The 25,268-nt window shown below is 40.0% G+C and overlaps 1 protein-coding gene across 2 annotated transcripts; it reads left to right on the top strand.

Annotated features, from left to right (window-relative positions):
• The first annotated feature begins 14,015 nt into the window (after positions 1–14,015).
• Positions 14,016–25,175, top strand: LOC306830183 (uncharacterized protein). 2 transcript variants are annotated; one of them, XM_079353474.1, is made up of 15 exons: positions 14,016–14,091; positions 16,240–16,569; positions 16,829–17,137; positions 18,915–19,196; positions 19,286–19,442; positions 20,117–20,286; positions 20,399–20,680; positions 20,799–21,098; positions 21,188–21,466; positions 21,587–21,749; positions 22,530–22,690; positions 22,806–22,881; positions 24,079–24,109; positions 24,254–24,341; positions 24,450–25,175. In XM_079353474.1, the coding sequence occupies exons 1-15, from the start codon at positions 14,025–14,027 to the stop codon at positions 24,458–24,460; spliced, it is 2,706 nt and encodes a 901-aa protein (XP_079209600.1). In that variant the 5' UTR covers positions 14,016–14,024; the 3' UTR covers positions 24,461–25,175. The 2 variants fall into 2 exon arrangements, with proteins under 2 accessions (XP_079209600.1, XP_079209601.1); XM_079353475.1 differs by lacking the exon at positions 14,016–14,091 and adding an exon at positions 15,636–15,796 and having other exon boundaries at positions 24,254–25,175.
• The last annotated feature ends 93 nt before the right edge of the window (positions 25,176–25,268 follow it).

Below are 25,268 nucleotides of genomic sequence, written 5' to 3'. Positions count from 1 at the left end.
TATACTTAATCAAACACAACCAAGATCATACTCGGAATCAGGAATGACAAAAGCAGATGAAGACAAAAGAAGGAGAGGAACTCCATTGTTCCAACAAAACACAGGCGTGTGTTGTGTGAGAGGCGAGGATGAGGTGAAGCACAACTCCTGTCAAATCGCATAAATTACTTCCAACAAGCAGGGTCGGGGGGCTGCGGGAGGCCCATTTAGGAGCTTTTAAAGTCGAACAGCGTGAAGTCTTAATTACTGAGACTTAACACTGGCCAGTGCTGTACTCAAGCTGCGACGGTCAGGAGTTGGAGGCTGTGGCCCCCGCGGCTTCAGAGGAAGCAGAGAAGACCGAAAACTGAAGACAAAACAGAACATTTCTACTGTCTCTGACAGCAAGGTTGATTACAGTTTAAAACATTAGATTATACAGTTCTTCCTGTTCTCTGATTGGTGTGGTGTAAAAAGAAACATTTCATTTTTTCACTCTTTGTTTGATCTCAGCTGTCAGATTGTACCTTCTTGCACACTCAGGTTTATTGGCAGTAATGATCCCAGGTTGCTCCCTGCTGACCAATCACGCGTTGATGTTTTCTGTAGAAATTGGGGGAGGGGTTGAATACTTAGAAAAGGGCTAGAGGTGGCCTGAAGCTCTGGTAAGAAGGTGTGACGGTGTGAACGAGAATTAGGATATACATGCTGACCATTCCTTTACAAGGTGTCACGCTTCGCATGTGGTTTTATTATTTCAGCTTCCGTTTGCAGCTTGGGGTGAAATTTGGCCAGGAAAATATCTAAAACTAGTAAACAAACCAAAATGCCAGTGTAAGACCTTTAAAACACAACAAGCACCTTTTTATTTCTCTGTTCTTTACAAACAACATTGGGAGACATATGGAGGATTGGTATCTATGCAGATGATACACTTATCTATCAGTAATCTTTTTATGAATAAAACATACAAATGAAAGTAAAATTTCTCTTATCTTTCCCCAAAAGAAAGCACAACACAAGTCTATGTTTTTACTGTCATTTGAGGAAATATTTTCCATGTTTGCATGAAATGAAAAATGCACATTTGATCTGTTTCACATTTCCTGCTTTTTTTGTGTCCGGCCAGTTACAATCAAAGGCATAAGGAAAACATTTGCACTCATTGAGATAGAAGTAAACATCACACCATGTGCTTAAAGATGTGAGACCAATGTCTGGCATCAATGGGAAATAAAGGAATGACCTTTAAAAAAAAAAAAATCCTCTCAATCACTCATATTCATTCTCCACAATATCACATCCAGGCTTGAGGATAATCAGATGAACGGTTCCTCGAGATAAGAGGACAGGTAATCCTTTTTCAGAGCTAAATATAAAGCAATTTATATTATGTTTATGTTTATGTTAAACTTTCTGAGCAGAGGTTTTAAAATGTTTTACATGCATGTGATTGATCCATTTCACAGTTTTGGATTAGCATTGGAATCTGTGTGCATAAAATAATGCATCTGTCATAGCCCTGTTCTGCCCCTCAGTACTTTTTCATTCAGACTGCCTCCCTCTCACTCTACCTGTCAGCCACACCCTTCTCACCAGCTCGCCTGCTCTCTCAGCTGCAGCTGATCAGTAAATAGGCCACTACACAAGCTGCTGTTCCCAACGTTTTCATTGCCAGATCGTCATCACAATCACGCCTGTCTTTCAAGCGTTTTCCCTTGGACTGATCTCCCAGGACCGACCTTGCTTGCCTTGGACTCACCTTCTCCGTCAAAACCCCAGTAATTACCTCGGCCTTCTGTACTGCAGTTGAGTCCATACACTGCCCGTTACAACAGACACAAAATCTGCATACAGAAACAAAATCGAGAGAAAAAAAGTGTTAAAAATGAAGAGATACACTTAAGAAAAATATTTAGCAATACAAATAAACTGTGTTGAGAGATAACACTTTTTTAAGGAAGTATAAACTGTTACATCACTGTGGTTTACTGACTCATCTTTCTTCAACACTTCTATGACAGCATTAAGACAACATGCATGCTACTGTGTTAAAATGACGTGCTTTGTTTCTATTCCTCTAAGGTCTCATTTTAAATGTCTTTATGTGAAAGGTGTGAATTAATTGTGTTTGACTCGGTGTATACTTATCTAAGCTGCTGTTTAGGCCATGTCTCTCTTGTAAAGTCGATTGAGTAGCCCAAGTGACGTCTTGTTTATATAAACATTTCTGAATTACACCTTAAAATAGCTGGGTTTCTGTTCTTTCTGGCCTTTTTGTGTATTTGTAATTACAACTCTTTTATTGCTAAAAGTTTTATTACAACTTAAAATCTCACCTGGGTTGAACTTCACATCATTCTGCACAGTCAGGTCTTTTTTTCTTTCCTAATTAGCCGAGTATCCTGATGTCTCCTGTGGCGATATCTGATCAAATGTCACGAGGCATTCTTATTTTGGCAGAAGTTCTTGTTTGTGCTTGTATAAAAACCTCCCCGGGCTGTGTTACCTTTAGAGGTCATGCTTTGGCCCTTTAGCAGCCGGGAGGATCATGAGTCTGGTAGCCATGACGGTACACTTTCATTTCAGCCAGCTAGTAATCCCACTATGCAATAAAACTGTCTGGCCCCTGCGTCTGGCTCCAGTCAGACCAACTTTACTCACAAAAATGTCCCCCCCTCGATGTTATTAAGAGGAATGTAAATCTCAACACAGAATTTTAGAGCCCTATTCTCTCTTTTTTCTTCCAAATTGGAGTTGTCATTAAAGTGCTGTTAACCAAGACAGTGAGTAGTAATAATGGATAAAAAATATAATGAAGGAGTGCTTGTCAACCAAGCCAAGACACTGGAGGACAGAGGTCAGTGTGCTGGTCAGACTGTGTTGACAATGGCGCAGGAGTTGCAGCTGTGTGCAGAAAGTTTGTCTTTTGGTATAGACATTATCTCACTGTTGGTTTATGTCATCCTTTCAAAACAAACACATTGCTACTGCACTGACCTCTGCTGTCTTTCACGCAGCTTTTTACAGAGGAAAATGAAAGATGGCTCATTGAGGTTGTGAGGGTTAAGGGCGTCGATTTATTGCCACTTCCAGGCAGCAGCCATCAAGCTGAAAACACAACATAAACCTATCAGCATTTTTTCAGTGGATACTGCAGACTTGTGTGCAAACAGTTGCTATGCTGTCATTTTGTGCTATGATATATACATGGGTCTGTATACAGTAACTTTTTGAGTTTTTTTGTTATTAATTTGATTATGTATTCTAGCTTATTTCATCAAACTATTCCAATGGTTTTCATTGTAATGTCTGTCGCTGAGAGTAATATTGAACCTGAGTCAGATTCTTAGTATATGTGCCCACATACACGACCAATCAAACTGATTCTGACAAGTGTTTCGGAGATCATGTATTTGTCGTAATGTCAACAAATCCCAAGAAAAGACTAAAACCAAAAACCTTTAACGTATATTTATTTCTGTGTCGTAGGTTTTCACTGTTGATCCAGTCTATTAAACATAAATCAGCAAGCCACACTGTTACCCGGGGTGTTCCTCATTATTGGCATGGCGGCTGCAGTTTATTTTGAGTCAAACCCACAGTAACCATCCTGCTGCTGCCATAAATACTCACCAGAGAACTACATGAGTCAAGTCTTCCAAAACAAACCTGCTAATGTGTGATTAACAATTGCTTGTAAAAATCTACTGCAACTGTATCTTCTTTAAAAGTGTGCCTGTCACTATGTATACGTTTATGCCTCTGTGTCCGCCTGTTTTTTTCTCCATGTGAATGCAGCATGATCAAGACAGAAAATTTAATTTTATGTTTGTGCGTCATATGTGCAATGACTTCTTTTCATTTTTATTATCATATTATTATTGCATCTGTTATTTTTCTGTACAATTTTCTTTCAATGTTTTTAATGTAAAGTACATTGAGTTTTCCCCGTGTGATGAAAGGTGCTGTATAATAGAATTGACTTGACCTGACCTCACAGACACATGTGCTAACATACTCACATGCTAGGTTGACAATATTTTCAAACCTCTAAATAGGGCCATGTTAATTATACTGCAAAGCCACATGTATGAGCTCATGGTGCAAGTGGATCATTTCCATCATTGCACCGGAAAGTGTCTCCTAAGAGCAATAGAAACTTTATTTGAAAAATAATAAACACATGACTGAATTGGTGAAATAGTACATATTCATGTATTCAACACCTGATCAGTGACCTGCATTAATCACACAGGATGGTCGGCAAAGGTGCCCGCCTGAGCCCAAGCTGCTGTCATGGATAAAAAGTCCTTATCCTTCTAAGAAGCGATCTATGAATACTTAACATGGTATGGCTAACTCAACTTGAAATCTTATTTAAGTATGTGCAGCACAATGTTTAAAAAACACCTGAATGCATTCATCCAATACGGAAAATGTAATACTGTATGTATTGATAATTTAATACAGATCTGTTTCATATGCTTTGGCCTCTGTCTCTGAAACCCAATATCCTTATTTCCTGTGTAACATATTCAGGCTTCATGTGAGTGTTTTTTAAAGCTCAAAATTTATTCTTACATGAACCAAATGTTATTACAAGCAGGAACAAAGAGTCGTGTAAGGTGAACTGAAGGTGTAACGTGACAGATAACGAGCAATGGTTCTATTGATTTCTGAAGAGATGCCAAGACCTATGTGATTATCAGATTTCAGGTGATCATATAAAATGTGGAAGTTTATTTTGTCTGGTTGATTTCAAACTATATTGTTTCTTAACTGCACAAGATGTTGCCAAAATATTCTCTATCTAACTTAATCGGAGTTCAAGTGTAATACTGGAGACTGCAATGAAACAAAAACATGAATATTTAAAATATAACTTTATTCTACATTGACAACGCCTGATGTTGGTCTAAAAATACTCTTTAACATCTGTATTCGAACCAAGCTCTCGCTCATCATTAACTTTTTGCCTATTCAAGAACTCAATCGGCTTCACTGGGTCCAGATAGTTGTAAGATTTATGGCTTCAGGCTTTTTAGGCGTTTAAAATGTGCTTAAGAGGATGTCTATCTGATCCTTGACAAATGTCTCTGACACCCAGTGGGCGTCACCAGCAGCATAATCACTTAACATTAAGTAGCGAATGCTGAGTCAGCATAGGTAAGAGGAAGGTCAGGCTGTGTGTTTCTGGCAGAAGCAGAGCGGGCGGTCACACAGGGACACTGAACGCACTTTCTGGCTACATGTTTCATACATTACGGATAATAACATACAAATATGAGCTGTAACCTTCTGTTAGACGCTGAACATGTGAGAATCAAGATTTTTTACATTTGTCTCCTTTGTGTTGCCATTGATTTGCACATAGTGTGCAGCAGGAATGCATTGACTGAGAAGTCTCTGCATACACAAGAGGCGCCACAGGGATTTCTGAGGGCCCCTGTGTGTGTGTGTGTGTGTGTGTGTGTGTGTGTGCGTGTGTGTGTGTGTGTGTGTGCGTGTGTGTGTGTGCGTGTGTGCGTGTGTGTGTGTGTGTGTGCGTGTGTGTGTAGGTGTGTTTGTGTGTGTGTGGGTGTGAGCAAATGTTTCTGGACTTTCCACAGTGATTAATAGACAGCAACTTATTTGTTTATTTAAAAGTACTCTTTCCTTTATCAAAAAAAACAAATAAGGGAATCAGCCTCAGGTTAACTCATTGCATTGTTTGCGCAGACAGACTTGTAAATAGTTTAATATTTTCAAGGAGATATGATTAAGATGCAAAGTGCTCTGCAGATTATTTCAAGTGCATTAGGAAATGTTTGAGTGTGCAGTTTTATTTCAAGTTTACAAGTTAATGTACAGATATTGGCTATGCACACTGAATGCTCGGTTGATGAAGACTTAAATGTATTGAACAGATCAATAAAACTTCCAAAACAATCTCAACAGAAAGGACAACTGTCGCGGTGACCGAGCGCTTCATTAGAAAAACAGAAGTCAGAAGAAGAAAGTGATCTGCTGGCCAGCATCCTACAAACCATGATGGTGTGATTGAGAAGCAAACTGAAGTAGAAAAGTGCTAGTGGAGTCCATATAGCATGTCTCAGTCAGAATGCAGGAGTATAGGACAAACACTGTTGAAGCCCTAAAACTTTCAATTATCAGTTTTGCCTGTAGGGGGCAGCCATTAGTTTGGTTTTGGTGAAATCCAAAAACAGTGATGTGTTGCTCAAAATTTCTATCAAGTATGTTGTGGTTTTATATTAGACTAAACCTATGTAAAGTTATGTGTAATGGGCTGAAATCAACAATGCACCACATCCAACAGTATAAAAAGATAATTAATATATAAAGTTATGGAGAGGGAAAATGAGAGCAATCCGAATGTGTTTCAGTGCCATCTCCCTCTTCTCTTGAGCAGCAATAAGACAGATACATGAATGAAAGCAGCCGAGCAAACAGCAACATTTAGGCATGATTCTGGTCTATAAACCTGTATTGATTGTTGCCCGCCTTCCTGCAAAGTCCTTGCCTGGCCGGTGCCAGAGTAATTTGTCCCCCAGGTCTAAGGTTGCATGTGAATTTTCTGTGGTGTCAGCTAAGTTGAGTGCAATGCATGCTTGAGAGGAGGTGATCTCTCATTATCCCACACTGCTTTAATTAGGAGCTCACTGTCAACCAAATCAGCATCTTTATCTCATTTATTACCTCCTGCAGTAGGCATTTCCAAACTGCAATAGGCCATATTTCATCTTCCACAGTAGAGTGTGTGTGTAACTTAGTCACGAATACAACAGAACAGAAAATAAGGTTTTTATTTAACAGGAGACCCCATGACGGCATAAACTCCTTACTGTGACAATCAGATGCATGTGTGTGCGGGAGCTTGTCATATACGTGTTTTCTCCATCTTATAAGTGAAGAAAGTGGGAGAGAAGAGGGGCGTGCACTTTTTCTGACTTCTGAGGTCAGAGGTTGTGTTCCCTTTACAGACCTGCAATTAAATTCTGCCATTTTATTTTTACCGTAACCTCAAGCTTTCCCTAATTTTATACAAACGTTCAAGTCTGCCAATTATAACCATATCCTAATCATTATTAACCAGGCATGACCACAATCTTTCCTTTAATTTTATCACACCATGGTTACAAGACATGGATGGTTATTATAGAGCTGCATGACGGGCCATTAAGAAAATGTGTCATTTTGAAAAGCAGCCATGGGCTTGTAGGTTCCTTGAAGGTTCTTAGATTGTTTTATTGGAAAATCAGCTTCAGGAACTTGGCTTGATGGCCATAATCTCTGACCACAGAGCATACAGTAATGCTTTAGGACTCTTAGTCACTAAACCAATTAGCTAGAAGAAGACGCTAGTTCAATATTCTACATGTTGACAGAGAAAGCTATGAAGAGGAAAAGAGTGTTCGTTTGGCCTTTTTTTTTTTTCTGGTAAGGGGTTTGAAAAATACATGACAAATGCATTCTTATTTAGCCTCCTTTCTGTTTGACTTGTAAGTGACATAGGCTAGCCTGCAGTGTCTTGTCACACTGTTTTTGTTTGACTGAGTTAGCAAAGTTGCTGACTTGACTTGATATCTGAGTCATCATATAAACATATAAACAATTCTGACATGTAGAGCGAAAAATACAAATGTGTTACAAATTGTCTTGACGGTCACTCATTCTTTCTTTGGAGCACATCGTGTGGATGACATTAACACCGAGAAGTCAGTACTTACAGTAACCAGTAAGTGGTTGCTAACTTACAAAAGTGAAGGAAGTGCAGGAAGATTTCAGTAATAAAATTGCATTTTTATGTTTGCTTGTCGGATGGTCATGGTCACTCCTACCTACAATATGGTTTTCTGTTGAAGTCAGTTTTATTGAACAGCCTCCTTTAAGTGTGACTGCTGCTATAGGATCACATGTTGTCAGTGGTCAACATGAGAACCAAGATTACCGAGTCAATCAACAGATTGTCAATGTTGCTATTGATCTAAAAACAGCTGGTTGTCTGGCACTTCTTAAAACTGTTCAACTCTTTATACCCACTCAAAGATGGTGTTCAAGAAATTTGTGTTAACCCTTTATTTTCTAATTAATTAATCATTTATTTATTACTTGCTTATCCATTGTATGTATGCAGCAATGATAAATGCACTGTTACTTTATCAAACAAGTCGTTTTTATGTTAAATAAAATTCTTTGATTTCTGGGTCAAAGTTGTGAAAACTGTTTATCGACCTTTTCACCCAGCCCTGCTAGATGTGGTTAGTGAGGTGTGGCCTTTCCGTTTTAAAACAACACAGTAACAGCTTTTGTGGTTCAAGTATCACAACTATCACAACAATATAAGAAGAGATTGAAGTTTTGCTTTCTTAGTAGTGGAAATGACACAACAGGAAACTGAAGACAAAGTTGTAAGGTTTGCGCATTTTATTTGGTACAAAATAATGGCAGGATTTCTTCGGCTGGCTTTCTCTCACTTCACCCTCCTGATGAAAGTTGTTCAGGTTGCATTAGCAAAGACTCGGAGCCTGCTGGTTAGAGAGTTCTGTTTTGGGAAAAGTCAGGATGAGTGCCAGGTACGGAGGGGTGCATGGGCGCAGCCATGCTCAGCACGTCCCAAACAACCAGTGCACGAATCACAGCCATCTGCTGTCCATTTCACTTACACTCTCACTTGATAATGTGCCAATATCTCTGTCTTTCACCCTTGGAAATGAGATTTACCCTACCATCCTCACAGGAGCCACCTAAGCCGCAGGTTCAGCTGGCAGGACACCACGGTTACTCTTCTGATTTTTTTTGAGAAAACAAAGAGTCATGCTTCCCCTGAAACCTTTTCAATGCCATATCATTTATCACAAAGTCTCTTCCAAGCCTCATCCTCCACTTACTGTAATGACCAGAGTTTCCTCTCCACTCTTTATGAGTGTGTTTCAGTTATTTCCATCAACTAAATAACCATTAAGCACTCAGCAGCATGGCCTCAAACTGAAGTACATAAACGGCTCATGACCTGAACATAGAATGCATCATCTTCAAGACTGCAGCATCACTGCCTGAGTAATTTCCACCGACTAAATGACCATTAAGCACTCAGCATAATGGCCCCCTCAGTCGTTAAAACACACTGGGGCATCAGAGAAGAATAAGAGATTGATCAGAGAAGTTATGACCCAGAGAAAAAAAAATACAAAGAGGCTTTAGTTGAGTCCATTTGAAAGATTTCTATCCTGGAAAAAATGAGGCGTTTGTTGACTTTTACTCAGTCATGCTTTTGCATAAAACACTCCACACATACTGCTTCACAAAAAATGCAAGCTTACATATGTGAAATGACCTTTTAGAATTCTTACGGTTGTAAGAAGCAGCATTTTAGTATGAGTCACCTTACACACTAAAAAGATGATTCATTTATGACAGTGGTTTCAAACCTTCTTTCTTAATGCTCTGTAGTTATATAAAAAAGAGCTAAGCCCCCACAGGACTCCAACAGGAAAAATGTATTGTTGATTTATTGTTTTCATTAGAACATGATTTAAGTTGCAATGTGCAAATTTAAATTGGACAAACTCAGAGCAGACAGAGCCCAGCACCCCCCTGAGATCTTTAGTGCCATTCCCCCACAAGGGGTCCTCGATCCCAGGGTGAGAACCTATGCTTCAAAAACACGACTTACAACTGTGACATTTCAAGTTCCCAGTTTCTTCTTTAGTTGATCTGCCATACTGAAAGAGAATTTGAACCGCATTAAAAGGGGCTTTCTCTAATGTTGTCAATACCAAGTCATAAACAGTAATGGCAGGATCATGATGCATTATGGATGTATAATGTTTTATAGAAGTTCATAAAACGCATCAGTAACCATTATGTGCTCTTAAAAACAAGGTCAGGATGTTTGTGAATGAATTGAAGTTGTGAGTGTCCATAGATGCATTGATTTAAAATGCAGGACACTTACATGTATGAAGACAGAGTTCAAATGTTTGCTCTAAGGTGTTTTGTTTTTGTTGTTTGCAGCTTTCTACAGCTGCTTTTTGGTGTTCACACCCATTGTGAATGAGTGTTATCAGTTGATCAAAGGATCTTCACAAACTACATTTCAAAACCATGAAAAAACTCGAGTTGGAAAAAGAGTACGACCAGCGGTGCCCTTAAAACCAGTGTTGAGTTAACTTAGATTTCAACAGATTGATATACAGTGTGTTTTAAATTAGACCTTCATGTTCTTTACACAGTTAGCTTTCAGTGTATTAACGTGTTCATTATAAACAGTTTATTCTTTTCACTTACAGAGAGAACATTGTTCGAGATTATTCTGTTATTTCAATCAACCTCTGTATGAAATATACCACGGGGTGCGTTTGTTTTTGCTTCTTTTGGCTGACTGTTACTACTTACTACTGCATGTGTTACAACTTACCATGGTTGTGGGGTAGGTTGTAACAATAGACCACAATCTATTTGACATTAACTCACACGGTGAACAAAATTCTTACAGAGGTTTGAAATGGTTCCATTTTAAGTAAACAAATGTGGGTACTTTGTGTACAGATTTGAGAACTCAAGTTCAAAAACTAAGTGAGTTAAAGGTGCTGAAGCAAAAGTCCAACAACCAGTCTACCCTACATTAATCAGATAGTACTTTCTACTTACTTGTTTCAAACAGGACTTTACTCGTAAAAATTGTTTGTTGTTGTTGTATAGGTGCTTTATAGTTAGTCTGAGTATTTATGCTATTTTTGTTTAAAAGTTATTATCAAGACAAATGCAAAACTGCATGTTAGCTAACAACAGTTTGCTAACCAACAGCCTTGCTAATATTAGCTATACATCACTAGCGGTCTCATTGTTCCTTCTAAAATATATTGGTATTTTTCTTTAATAGCCACACTTACAAATGATATTCACACTATTAACAATATTTTTACAGAACTCACAACCAAACTTCACTAACAGTAAGGTAGAACTTGATATGTAGAGATGCGGATAAGCACATCTTAATATCTTGGAAACAGCCAGGCAAGCCAGTTTTCCTGTTTCCAGCATGGTTTTCCAGTCTTTAAGCTATGCTTACCCTGGAAAGTGTAGTTTTATACTGAACAGACAAAGAGATATCTTTTTTCTCAGATAACCTCTGTCAAGAAAAAAAGTAAAACTTCCCCCGAGGTTAATATTTGTCTTATACATATAGATTTACTTTTTTTTTTTTTTTTCGCTTCACCAAGTTAAGTCAGCGTAAAAAATAATAATTTCCTATTTCTTGTCTACACCAGTGTCATGGTTTGGGTTTGTGTGTTGTTATATTTAAGATTTTTGAGTTCCGTATATTTCTTAGTTTCAGTCTTTAGTGTTTCCTGAGTTTTAAGTTGTATTCTAGTCTTCAGTGTTTCTTTGTGTCCTTCTCTGTTGTCTGTAATATTGTTTCCTGTGTTACTTGTGTGAATGATTCGTTTCGTTTCGTCTCCCTGCTCACTGGATTTACTTTGGTTTTGCTCCTTATGAATTTTGGACGTTTTGGATTTATTTAGTTAAGTAAGTTTTTATTTTTGCCTTTTATTTAAATAAATCTTTTGTTTTCTGCATTTGGGTCCTCCTCCCTGTTTCCTACCTGCAAAACGTGACAACCAGGCTGTTTAAATAGCCTATCTTCAAAGAAAATGCCAAAAGCTGATTCACAGGGACATCAAAAGGAAACACATTTAAATGAACTCATTGCTTATGAATTGTTTGATTTCAAGAATACTTGAATGAACATTCATTGAGAAATGAAGCATTTTTTTCCATGTACTTTCTCTATGTTTCAGAGACCACGTCTTTTCAAATGTTTAGTGTTTAACTAAAAGAAATATAGCCCCAAGAGAGTTACTTTTTATTTATTCCTCTTTGTACACAAATGCCAGCAGGGTCCCATGCAATTCAAATATGTGACTCAGACTGGTAGGGGCTTATCAATCAAGTTCTGTGTCAGTGTGGAATCTGCTAAAGCGTTTTGTCTTTGTGTGTGTGTGTGTGTGTGTGTGTGTGTGTGTGTGTGTGCATGCATGTGTGTGATTGTGGGAGGGCTGCTGGGTTTGGTGATAATTTAGCTGTAAATGAATGACAGCCGGAATAGTTGGTGCAGCAGATGATCGGTTATTTTCCTCCGCTGTTGAAAGTGATGATAAGGCTTTGCAGAGTCAAGTAGGTTTCCACACTGTCCTTCATAGGAAAGTTTGCTGGTGTTTTACAGCACACACACATTATTGCTGGCTGATCCCCAACAAGCCTTTTTCCAGCTGCATTTTTACATGTGCGTGTCCATAGAGAAAGTGATAAAGAGAAAGCCAGCAAGGTGGAAAGGATGCCAGTTGTACATCTGTGAAATGTATAAGTACCTTGTCTGTGAAATGTTAACAATTTATTGTCAGTAAAATACATTATCTTGCAGACAAAAGCCTGAAGGTTTCCAGACTCCTTTTCCTGAATCCTGTACGTCCACCCACTTTCAGGGATTTCAGGTGATTTAATTAGCTGGAAAAATGATTATCAGAGCTTTGTCTATGTGTCTATGTCTATGTTTTTTAAAGACTGAACTGTGTTTTACCTTCCATTAATATGATCATCAACAGTCTTAATCAAGTTGGAGAGCGGGAACTAATTTGAGTTTTAATCCTTCTGAGACCACATTGACAAAACTGCTACCATCAGTCTGTGAGTTTGAGATGATTTCTTTTATTTGTTATTTGGATTTAGAATATCCTGTTCTTGTCAGTTAATCTACTTTTTAGCCTGTTTCACAAAGCAAAATAAATCTATATAAAGAACATTACATTTTAAAACACATATGGAGAATCATTTCTTAACTTCTTTAAAACATTGGTTGTCAACTGGTCTAGCCTAGCCTTGTGTGATATGCAACCAGAAACATATACATTTGATCATACACTGAATATATAGGCCCTCAATGTTTCTCTGGCTCTGTCCTCTTCTCTCTTATAAATGATTCAGGTGTATTTAACAGCCTTGGTGTCTGAACGTCTACATAAAGATACAACAGGGGCTTTAAATTCTGGATTTTTACAGGAAGTGTGTTGAGGAAAAAGCATTTTAGGCTTTGTAAAGGGGTGTTTATATAGTGTAGGCTCTCCTCCTGCAGTGACTGAATAGAGAAACAGGATGACTATTATTTTCTTTGTCATTAAACTCACTTTCACACGCTTTTAAAGTCTCAATACTGCTGCCAGTTTCATACTAGACCCACAAAGCCGTTAAAAACCACACATAATCGAAATGGTTTTCTCTATGACTGCTTTTTTTCTGCCAGGTTCATTTCATTCACTGTCATCCCCCTGTGGTCTTAATGACTCAACATTAAAGTACTTCGACTTTAACAGGAAATAAAAGATGGCACCCTGACCTAGACAAGAACTGAGACGCTACATCAAAACCTTTACCTTCTCACCCACACTTGAGTCACTTCATAGTTTCTTTTTCTCCACAGGTTGAGAAACGTTGTTCAGCAAATAAGTAGCTGAATAAAAAAAAACAGCTTCAAAGAGAGTTAGCAGTGCATTAAACCATAAAACAATGCAGAGAAGTGAGAGATTTCCCGAACTGCAGGGGCGCAAGTGGTGTCTCTGCAGGCCCCAGAAGGGAAGGGATGGTATGAATGATGCACAAACTCTGCAGCACCAGGGGCCATGCTGCTATATGAGTCAGTCTAGTCTATAAAGAGACACAGTGCACAAAAAACTCTCAGAGAAAGCAAACCTGGAAATCTTAAAAGTACAATAGATACAGGTGCAGTAACTCTCACAAAGAGAAGCCCAGCTATTGTTTCAGGAAAAAAAGAAACAAAAATTCAAATCAAATGTGTTGGCTTGTGCACACCAAGTGTGGGTGTATGAGTAGCAGCACACACAAAGGCACACATATGCAGAAAAAAGTGTCAGCTGAGGGTGTGTACATCCTCACTATAAACCACAGAAAACAAATTCACACACACACAATTTAAATCCCCCTGTGCCTTCCATGCAGCCGACACTTAATCACTCAATGAGTCCATCATGGGATGCTCTGGCCTGCTGATTCTGGTTCTGGTCCCAAATGTTGCTCACTGCTTGGAAATTCTGGGTAAGTCTGCAGGGTTGTAATCAATCTGTGACAGTCAGCTGTTTATGGGCGTATTTTACTGGCCTGTAAGGTCTTGTTTAACCTGTGGCATTGACACTAAACAGTGCTGCTTGAGTTTTCTCCACTGATTACTCTTATTTTAAATGCAAACAGACAATAAAGCCACATACTGAACACATCATAAAAAGCACTGAAAAGGACTTTTTCTGACATACATTTCTGATGGCAAGATGGTATTATCACTCCTGCAGTGAGTTCATTATTATTGATCAGTTTGTTCTTTTACAGCCCTTTAAATGTAATGTATGAGGGTCGTATTTAATTTATGAGGATCGTTAGAGTTTCTGCTCTTTGTGTGAGGGGAAAACCCTCTGCAGGCTTTCACTTATTTAAAGTCCCGACCGAGCAGTTTAAGGTTCAGTCTCAGAAGTCTTTGTTCCTGCACTCACAGAGACTTCCAGCTGCAGATGAAAGTTTAAACGTGTGAAAGAGATTCTGGGTTTTTTTTGGCTCGAGAATAGATTTTGTTTTTACCACATCCCCAGCTGGCAGAGGGTGAGTTTCTGTGTGCCATAGTTAAATGTTAGCTGTTTGGTGAGAAAAAGCAGCCCCCCAGGGTCAGGAGACTTATATGATGCAGTGCATGAATACCTGATTTTTTTCTCTCAGTTATTACTTAGTTTCTTTCCTTTAAGGTGTGCCTTTTCCATCCTTGGCTGACATTTACGTTGGCAATAACCTGCAAGGGCAAATTAATTATAAACCCACAAGGCACTATTGAACCATGCAGCATATTTATTTATCTCCCTCTGTGTCCTTTGCTTTTAAAAGGTTTGGAGGCGCTCCACATTGTTTCCACTTTTAGTGATGTATAGCTAGACTTACAACATTTCAACACTACAGCACTTGATGCAAACTGTATAAGAAACTGCAGCAGATGCCTGTATGTTCAACGGTTTACAAGAAGCAGTGCAGCAGCAGGTTGTCATCATTTTCCTCATCATGCGCCTAAAGCTGGATGGAAGTTCTTGGCTACAACCGGCGGTTAGAACAAACTGTGTCCTCAGGTGCACTTTGATGAAGTCAGCAGGACAAGCAGGATAAGAGGGGACTTTGTATGCATTAAAGTCTGCACTCTGTCCTCTCTCTGCAAGAGCTGAAACCTGTCTGCTTCTATTAAATGTCCATTTCTCTGAAGACTCCCTAATCATGGCTGATTTCACGAGTAAGGGAGGAAGATGTCCTCTGTGTTTGGGTTTGGATCAGGGTGTAACTTTTGGACTGTCTTTATTCCATTAACATAATTAATTCCTTTATTAATACATCAACATTAAGGGGACCATGCCACATTTGTCAAGTGTCATTTTGTGCACAAAGCCCAATTCCTGTCTTCAGACAAAACGGCTCCATCATGTTTACTTTTATATCTTGTTTGTGGTTGCAGCAGCAGGCTGTTAAGACATGATATCAGCGTCACTTTTGAGATAGTATTTATGCACTGACATTCAGGCTCCCAGATGATAAATCAAAAAGACTTCAGGGACAACACTTATAATGGATCTAGCACCATCTACATTTAAATTCTTCTTCATTTACTGTAGCTATATACCTCAGCAGCTACTTGATGGATTGGTCTTCATGCTTCTCAGAGGATGAACCTTAATTACTTTTCTCCTCATCTTCTGTGAGGTGGACTTTTAGCAGTGTAAGTAGTCAAATTACAACTACTGCTGGAGTAGTTACTGCTGCTACTTATTTTGTATCACTTTGATAAAAAAAAAAACGTTTTGTTTTTAGCGCTATTAAATTGATGTTAGCATGCTCCCAACTCTAAACATGATTGACCTTGTCTCCTAACTATTAGCATGCTAACATCGCTATTGTGAGCATTTTTGCATGCAGACACAATTTACCTCAGAGCACTGCTTGCACATCCTGGTATCGATTAGTCTTTGCCATGACTAATTATGATAAAGTGACTGAGAGAGTCATAACCACTGACCCGGTCAGTCTACCGCATCCATCACAGTTTGATTGTCAGACTGCTGTGTGTCCTTGAAGAAGAAAAATCACATTTAACCCGGACATTTCTGCTCAGGACTGTTCAGATGAACTTTTGACCTCTCTCTGTTTTTTTCTGCACGTCAGGTTTGGGTGGAGAGCCACATCTCGATATCCCACACAACATAACGGCGGTCCTGGGAGAAGATGTGTACCTGTGGTGTAGATATATGGGTGATAGTGACATCCTGAGTGCCACGTGGAAACGACAGATTAACACCAAAGTTAAATCTAGGCCACTGGCAGGATTTACTAATGACAAGCCATTCAGCCGGTCTGATTTCTCAGAGCCAGAGTCTGTCACCAACCTGACAGTAAAGATGAATGTTTCCAGTGTAGACGCAGAGGGAGAATACATCTGTGAGTTTGAATCGGAAGAAGAGTCTTATTCTGACAGAGTTTTCCTCACTGTAGTAGGTAAGCCAAGCAAAGAACTCCACTTTACTCAACTTCTTGTACTGCAGCCGGCCAGTAGGGGGAGCCCAAAGTATTTTTCATTCACTCTTAAGGAGCTGATGTGTTGTCCATCGTTATACAGGCTAGGATTTAGAAAAGTTAAAGATCTCAAATGTCTTGAAAAGCAAGATCATCTAAAGATGTACATACAGGACATGTTTTACGTGCATTTGTTTTTAATTTGTGCATTTATTCACATTTGCTGCTCGTTCATTCACAGCTCGGCCTGAAATCCAGATCCAGCTGAGTGCTGAGACAATAAACGGCTCTCACTACCAGTCAGTGTCGTGCTCTGCTGTAGGCGGCAGGCCTATGTCTAAGATCAGCTGGTTGGTTGATGACCTTCCCTCACCGGATCACCCTTTGACCCAACAGACGATTGAAACTTTTCACTCCAATGGCACCTCCACTATTAGCAACACCCTCCGCTTCCCTACCCACCTGCAAGACCAAGACAGTGTTGTCTGCATTGTCCAACACCCGACCCTCCCATCCCCCTCGCTCACCACAGTGAGGGTGGAAACGTACAGTAAGTTCACAATCACAGCTGAGGGTGTGTGCGTTGTTGTTTTTGTGTTTCTACATCTGTGTTGCCTGGAGGTAACGGATTGTATTGCATCACCACTCAAGAGTTTTTGCAATCATGCATCATGACTCAGCATCTTACAACACAATAACTTTCTCCTGCTGATTTTTCAGGCGTATAGTTTCTTCTCTGTCTGCTCCACATACACACTGACACACCATAAATCACACTGCACAGTGTAATGTAAAGTGAGAATGCACTCCTTCACTGGGGATGGGCATATGAAAAACTATTATGCAGCAACAGTCCTGTACCTAATTAATTAACAGTATTTCTGTACAGTGCAGGGTACAATTTAGTGGATTCATTTCTCACACTCCTCAATAATGTAATTAAACTGTTGAGTGGTCTAAAGACACTTTCCAATTTGACTAACTAACAACATCAAACTTCCTGCACACTTTTATTTACAGATGAATATCAAAGAATCGATTACATTTACAACATTAGCTGCGACAATCTAGCAAGTAATACTTAAACGATTTCCGTCTGTATCTGCAGTTTCTGTCATGACTGTGGAACATTTTAGTGTCTTTGAGACTGGTTTCACTATCACCACATTTTTTTTAGCTACAGCAGGCAGCTGTTTTTAGCAAAAAGAAAGCTCCCTTTAATCCATGATTCGCTGGTTACTCTGCAACAAACAGCAGACAGACTGGAAGCAACTGGCTATCAGCAGTCTAACTAGCAAAGAGCTTTTAGGGCCATACATTTATTGCTTTAAATAAAACTCCAATAATACTTTGTATTTTATAGACCATCTTTTCTACCATCTGAACTTCCCATGTTTTGATTTTGTTTGAGAATAGCAAGTGAAACAAACACTTTTTTACACGGGCTGACAGGAAATCTTGTCAATCAGATAAACAAACCGGCACAATATCCAGGTCCATATTAATGTAATGCAGAATAAACAATATTGCTCGGACCATTTCATCCCTGGTAATCATCCTTTAAATGTTCTAACACCAACTAGGCCAAAAAGACAGCATTCAATCACAATTTGAATCCTTCAATAAAAATCAAACTTCCCCTTTTCTGTAGTTAGTTCCTTAGGTAACTTTTACATGTTTTAAGACTATGCTCTTTTAAATGACGTTCACACATTAGGCAGTCCAGAGTATCCAGATCCCCGCATGTGAATATTCATATCCATTTAGCACGAGCCAGGCCAGCCAGTTAATTTGTCTATGATATATTCACACCCAAGTGACTGTCTAACTGCAATGGTTAGATCCAAACAAAACTATAACAGATGGAAGGTTTAAAGTCAAAGCACTTTAACTCACTTTAATCGTACATCCCCCTCTCCAACAACCCAGCTATTACGAGGTGTTAGCTCACTCATCTTACTCTTTTGGGATGTTCTGGCTATTGCATGACACCACTCGTTTAATGTATTGGATAATGGACCTGATCTTGGCTGATTCCCTGTATAAAAGGGAAGTTGGTGGGACGGCAGCTGGGCCAGACATCTGCTCTCAGCTGCAGCTCGGCCAACAGATGGGACAGGTGATAAGCCCAAGTCAGCACTCTCCAGAACCCGAGCAGAAGCCCCTCACGGCTCGTGTTTAGCTAACATTAAACTCATCCGGCCTCAGCTTCCTATTTAACAAAAACACCCTGAGCCTAAACTTGCTATCTGACTTTTTAATTTGCTGGAAAAAACATTAGAGCTTGTGAAAGAATAACTCTTCTCGCCTGTCTTCCTGCTCTGCAGCGAGGCCAAATGTGACCGTTAAAGCAGAGATGGTACAACGAGGAGGAAGTGACTTCTGGGTGGTCTCCTGTATTTCTTCTGGAGGGAGACCTGATACCGATATCTCCTTGTCTTTGAGCGGCGAAGAGGAGCAACAGAGGGAGGACAGCACAGACTCAGACACACAAACAAGCTCAGTCCTCCTCCCTGCATACCTGTATGAGGGACACAATGTCACCTGTTTGTTTGACCATCCCAAATTTAAACAGCGAGTGTCACGTGTCATAACCCTGCCATCTTTTTGTGAGTACCATTAGTAGTCCACATTTAAACTACTTCTCTAAAAAGGTTTCAGAAAAAAATAGGTGTTCTTTTTCCATCTCTATCTGCAGATATTTCAGGAGTTCAAGTGTTATACTCAGAGCTGCAAAGCAACTATCATAACTTCGAAGACTTTCAGACTGTGGAGCTGCAGGAAGGACAGAGTAATATAGTTATCAGCCTGCAGCTCATTGGGAATGTGCCACGTTACAACGTTTCCTGCAAAAAGTAAGTTAACAGAAAGCTTGTGCTGCTAACAAGACATGACAGTTTGTCAGGAAGTAAAACAAATAAAAACGGTACTGAAAGCAAATTAAAAAAACATTCTCACTTCCATACTTTACTTTATTCTCATTTCCAATACTTTATATTTGCTGTTATGTCCTCCAGACTGTGGGGTTTATTCTTAGATCACTGCTTTTGATCCATGCTTGATTTAAATTTTGCCTTATTTACTCGTGGGTGCTTGTGTAAGGAGTTAGATTTGTGTGTTTATTACATCAACATTTAAAGATCTTACATTGAGTCATTGCTTCTGACTTTATCCTGCCTTCAGAGTAATTATCTCTGTCCTTCTGTATGTAGGTGAACCTGATTTAAAATCTGACAAATTCTGATGGTTGTTTGTTTCCCCCCCCCTTTTTTTTGATTCATAGTTTGTTTATATTATTTCAGTGCCAAGTCTGATGCTGCTTTTTTCCCCTCATGTACAGTATGTATATACTGAAACGACATACAGGTCCTGAAAAGGATGTGGTAACACCTTATAGTGGCACCAAACCACAAGTAATATATTGCAGGAACCAGATTTAAACATGTTTCCTGATGAGAAGAACACTTTTTTTTTATGCTGCGAAAAATGAAGTACGCCCATCTCTTTGTTTGCTTATTTTGTGTTGTAGAGACAATGGGGCCTTGCCTGATGGTGTAGAGATCATTGGTAGCTACCTCACACTTCAAGGTCCAATGGAACGTCAGCATGCCGGTGTCTTTGAATGTTTCTTCTCTTATCACCATCTTCAAACTAATCTGACGTTTAATGTCACAGTTAAACCTCCAGTTATCAAGCCAGGTAGGTTAAACACACAAAATATATTTCCTTAAAGCTTTTCATGCGAGATGCTGAATTTCTGGCACTGTCTGACTATGAAATATTGATGAAGAACCTTCTCTCTCCCTCTAAGTTCCTCCTGCTGTTCAAGTTGATGTTCAGACTAAAGATGGACGCCGGGTGATTGAGTGCTCAGCAGCTGATGCTGTTCCTGCAGCCAACGTGTCCTGGCTCCTACCGGAGGGTGTGTCTGGAGTCTCATGGTTCAATTTCACTTCTCATAATGGAAGCCACTCAGTCAGAGAAGTTCTACTCCTCCCTGCCTGCGCGCCTCGGGAGCTCTCTGCAGTGTGTGTGATAAATCACCCTGCGTTCAAGGAGCCACAAAACAGAAGTATAACACTCCCTCTTTGCGGTATGTTCAACAAATCGAGCAATGGTTGATTTTGTCTAAGTAGCGGACATATTTCCCAATGTAAGAGCTCCATAGATTTAATCTTTTTCTCTCTTCCTGTATGTTCTTTCCCACGCAGCTCGCCCTAACATCACCATCAATTCCAGCACTGAGTGGAAAAACGGCGACAAGTACATGAATGTGGACTGCTCTGTAGACAGTGTAGCTACTGCAGCATCCATAACATGGCATGTTGGAGCCACTGAGAGCAGCATCAGTCCTCTACTAGAGACTTCAGTACACTCTGAGGGTTCGGTATCTTTCCGTAGCTCTGTGCACTTCATGGCTTCTTTGTATTCTGGTCACAATTTGACCTGCATGGTGGAGCATCCGAGCCTGGAGGCAGCTGAGAAAAGAACAATAGGCATTCTTGTGCACAGTACGTTTCTTCTTGCTTTCACACATTTCTCACTCTGACTCACACAGCGGCTCATCCTCCTTCCTGTCATCCCTTGCTTTGGTTTTCAGAAGCCCCTCAGCTGAGTGTGTCGGTGGTGAGACAGCAAGACTCTCTGTTGGCCGTGTGTGACTGCAGAGGGGAGGGTGTCGGGGCAAACCTCGCCTGGGTTCTTCCTGAAAATGTCAAAGAGCAAACATCCCTGCACTTAGAGTCTGAAGGACAAGTCCTAAAGGCAAGGCTGACCTATCAGTTTCAATTGGCCCTTCACGAGGGCCAGAACCTGACATGTTTGTATCATTTCAAACATGGAGCCACAGAGAAGAAGACCATTCACATCCCCAGATACTGTGAGTTTTAAACAAACAATGCTCTTGATATGAATACCTGCACCGTACTGAAATATAGAAACCTTAACAGAGTCATCGATTCTAAGATATAAGGTTCATCTTTAACTGACTTTCCTGCAGATATTTCCTCTTTAAGGGTCCTGAACTGCACGGCTCCTCTGAAGAGCCGCTACAGAGTGGAACCAACTGTACAAAGACTGGCTCTCCAGGAAAATCGTCAAAACCAGAGAGTACTGCTGCAAGTCAAAGGCAACGTGCCAGAGTACAACCTCAACTGTAAAAGGTGGTGTACCCTCCTACCAGCCTTCCTATCGTCACGAGGAAACACCTGCACAGTGTGCTCTGTACAAACACAACTCTCTCACTTAAAGAAGGAGCGAACACACAGCCATAGTGGACATAGGAAAAGGACTACATTCTGTAGATCCTTCTGTAGTTTTCAAAGCCCTTCAAGCCTGTTGTGCACACATATGAACAATTAACATGCAGGCAGCCTTAACATGTACACATTTTTCCTGTTTATCCTACTGAAGCCTTGTGACAGGAACCACTAGCGAATACTAGTTTTCTCCCTTTATATTCTACTTTTTAGGATCGTTGTTTTTGCACCAACACTCTGAGATAAATTCTTTGTATGGGTAAACCTACTTGGCCAAATATCTGACTCTGACGTGCAACAGCCAGGGATGGAACCACCATTTTTCAGTTTAATGCGATGAGGAGCCTCTCTGCCAGAGCTGATTCTAATTAATAAATGCTGTTAAAGGTGCACCACATGTCCTCTTGTTGTGTATTCCAGTAACATTTTACAAATATGAGACTGCCAAGAAGTCGAAAAGGGGCGATAAAACACGAGAAGCTTCATATTTGTTGTGCAATTTTGAGGATTTGTGACTTCAGTAGGAACAGATGAGCTTGGAGTTGAGTGCCACAAACAGAGTACAGATGTCAGAAACTCCCATGGCAGGTCTCTTTTGGGGAGATTCATAAGTCATTTGTTCTCAGAGGAAAAGATAAGAAATTCAGCTGCACTCTTTTTGAATAAAGTGAACTTGTGTTTCAGGAGTGATGGCTCAGTAGTCCAAATGCATGGGGCTGCTATGGTTTTCCCATCAGAGTTGACGGAGCGGGATGAAGGTTTGTACACCTGCCAGGCTTCTTTTTATCACCACACAGCCACAGTCAACATTCAAGTCGAGGTCATGAGCCAGGACAAACTGTTAGGTGAGTCATCTACTTTAAGTGAGTGATCCTGTTCCTTGATAAACTTTGATCACATCAACATACATTAGATATGAGATCAGTTCTTGCCGACAGTGTTTCTATGTTTGTGTTGCAGCGCTGGTCGCCATGATCTGCATCTCTTCAGCCTCTGCCATTCTCCTCATCCTTCTGGTCACCCTCTGGGTGTTCTGGTGAGTTAAATGCCTCAGCAGATGACACGTTAAAGCTCGTCAGGTGATGTGTTGATGGGTAAATGAGGGCAGCTCTGCCAGTGCCGTACGAAACGAGACAAACAGGATGCGTGGATCATTAAACCAACCTACCAAAACCTCAGTTCAATGCAGTTTGACATAAACAGGAAGAAATGTGGCTGAAGCAGACAGGTGTCTCTACCACCGCAGACCAGTGTGTAGACAGGTACAAATAGTTTGTAGACATGATTTATTCTTGTTTCCTGCTATGACTATTTTGCAGCGTTACTTCTGGCCACTTCAGCTGCAGGCTGCTTTGAGCCAGCCTATCACTGCAGTGATTCTCTGTTTCTGCCAGAGCATCACAGCAGAAGCCGAGGCTAAAAGTTCAAAAAGCACACATCTTCAGAAGTTATTAGCGTAATGAAATTCAAGCTGACATTCATCAATGACAAAAAAAATCCCCAAATCCAGCTCTTAATCTTATTATGGTTGTGAGTCACTCGTCTTTTATCACTGATGTGAGATGTCTGTCACAATCCCAGAAGTGTTTATGGTTTCCACCGGCAGAAGTCTGCACATTTCCACGTTCAGTGCCAAATTGAACTTCTCTCAGGAATGTGAGTCAGTCTCAGATCAGGTCTCTGTGTGAGTAAAGCTGCAGTCTGCTTCAGAATCTTTTTCATCAGTTCTTCCTTTGTGGTCAGAACATTTGGTCAAGGTGCCATTGGGTAACTGAGCCCCGGTCCCGTTATCCCTCGCTCTGTTGGGAGGGTCCTGTCAGGCTAATTTGGGAAGGTCAGTCACACAGCGTACACAAGAAAACATGACTCCCCGGAGTAAAGCTATTTTAGGACCGCGTCACCCTCCTCCACACCCCCTCCTGCAGCACTGTGGGGACACTTTGTGTCAGCAGCGGGTCTTCAATGAGCTGATGTCACTGAGGTCTTAAATGTACAGAGTGAGCTGCTGATTCTGACATCACAGATCAATGAGGAGGACTCGGGTCATCACTATGTACAGTATGTCCATTAAAATTCCTGTCCCATAATAATGCCAATACATCTGCCATTTGTCCTTCTAGCTTCCTAAGGGTCAGATTGGGCTACAGTGCCATCTAGTGGTGGTGTTATGCATTTCAAAAAAGTTGTATTAATTATTAATTAAAAATGTTTCTCTTTTTTTTTGCAGCAGCAGCAGCAAAAGAAGTAGCACGCCACAATATAAGGTAAGACTGAAAACAGCTAACATACCTGTTTATGTGAGTGAATCCCAAGTTTTTCATTAATCTTGTTTGTATCTTAAATCAATATGATCTTAACCAGTTTTAATTCCACTCCAACGCACTGCATTCACTTTCTCTCTTACCCAGAAGCGAGAGTCTCTCTCGGCTTTGACGACTCTGATGCAGGAGCCTTCCTCTCCTGATCCAAAGAAACCACCAGTGACAGAAAAGGACAGTAAGGAATACGCTCAGCTCATCAGCTACTCCATAGTCATCGATGTCAAGAGTAACGTGTGAAGATTCAAGTCTTTGCATGACACATTCATCCTGATGTCATTCACAGGGAACAAATGAGGGGCTTACTGAAACTGCAGCAACGACTTTTTTTTATTTCTGTGTATTTTGATATGAAAATGGCATTAAAAGTTGACAGAGCTTGTTTATGTGATGGAATATCTGTTTCTGAGTCAGTCCAGTTTAATTGGCATTAATCATTTTAAATGCATTATTTTACACTTGATGTACGTACTTGAAGTTGTTGTTATATTGTGTCTTTAATTTCTGATATTTTTGTGAAATAAAATCTTCCAAGTTTGTTCTTTTTCTTACATTTCTGTAAACTTTGTTTGCCGTCGGATGACAACAGACTTCCAGATCAGAGGTGACCTGGTTAACACATTAGCTTCTCACCATCTGCTGTCTGCTCACAGTCATCTAAAGCATCAGTGATTTACCATCTGCTGTCAAAATGAGAGTAAACATATGATGCATTCACAGTCTCTGCTCAAGAACAGTCATCTTGTGCTCGTGTTAGGCTGCAGAGTTGTTGCACCCTCTTGTGGCAAAACACAACTGAGGGACGCACGTTTGAGTCAGTGTCTATCCAGTCAGAACCAAATGATATCTCATGTGAAGCTTTGAAAGAGTTTTTTCAAAACACAAATAAAGTCATGTTTTTATCGTGCCACAAATTTGTTTTTACTATGTTATTGAAGACAAGCATTAGCACAACTACACCAAAGAATACAGTCACAAATCTCCCAAATAAGATCTGTATTTAATGTATGATTGTATTTATGTAGTTCAACACAGCTTTAAGGAATATTCCACTGATCATCTCTAACCAAGAAGAATGTAAAAAAAATGATTACAGGGCATATCA

The sequence above is a fragment of the Symphodus melops genome (assembly GCF_947650265.1).
Source record: "Symphodus melops genome assembly, chromosome: 10".
Lineage (NCBI taxonomy): Eukaryota > Metazoa > Chordata > Actinopteri > Labriformes > Labridae > Symphodus > Symphodus melops.
The sequence above is the reverse complement of the archived record's forward strand: the minus strand, read 5'-3'. Positions and strand labels throughout refer to the sequence as shown.

Excerpts from the sequence above, each read along its gene's own strand:
- LOC306830183 (XM_079353474.1), top strand. The coding sequence starts at position 14,025 with ATGGGATGCTCTGGCCTGCTGATTCTGGTTCTGGTCCCAAATGTTGCT. Across the intron at positions 21,467-21,586 it reads CATTCACATCCCCAGATACT|ATATTTCCTCTTTAAGGGTC; the intron begins GTGAGTTTTAAA and ends ACTTTCCTGCAG. Across the intron at positions 21,750-22,529 it reads TACAACCTCAACTGTAAAAG|GAGTGATGGCTCAGTAGTCC; the intron begins GTGGTGTACCCT and ends CTTGTGTTTCAG.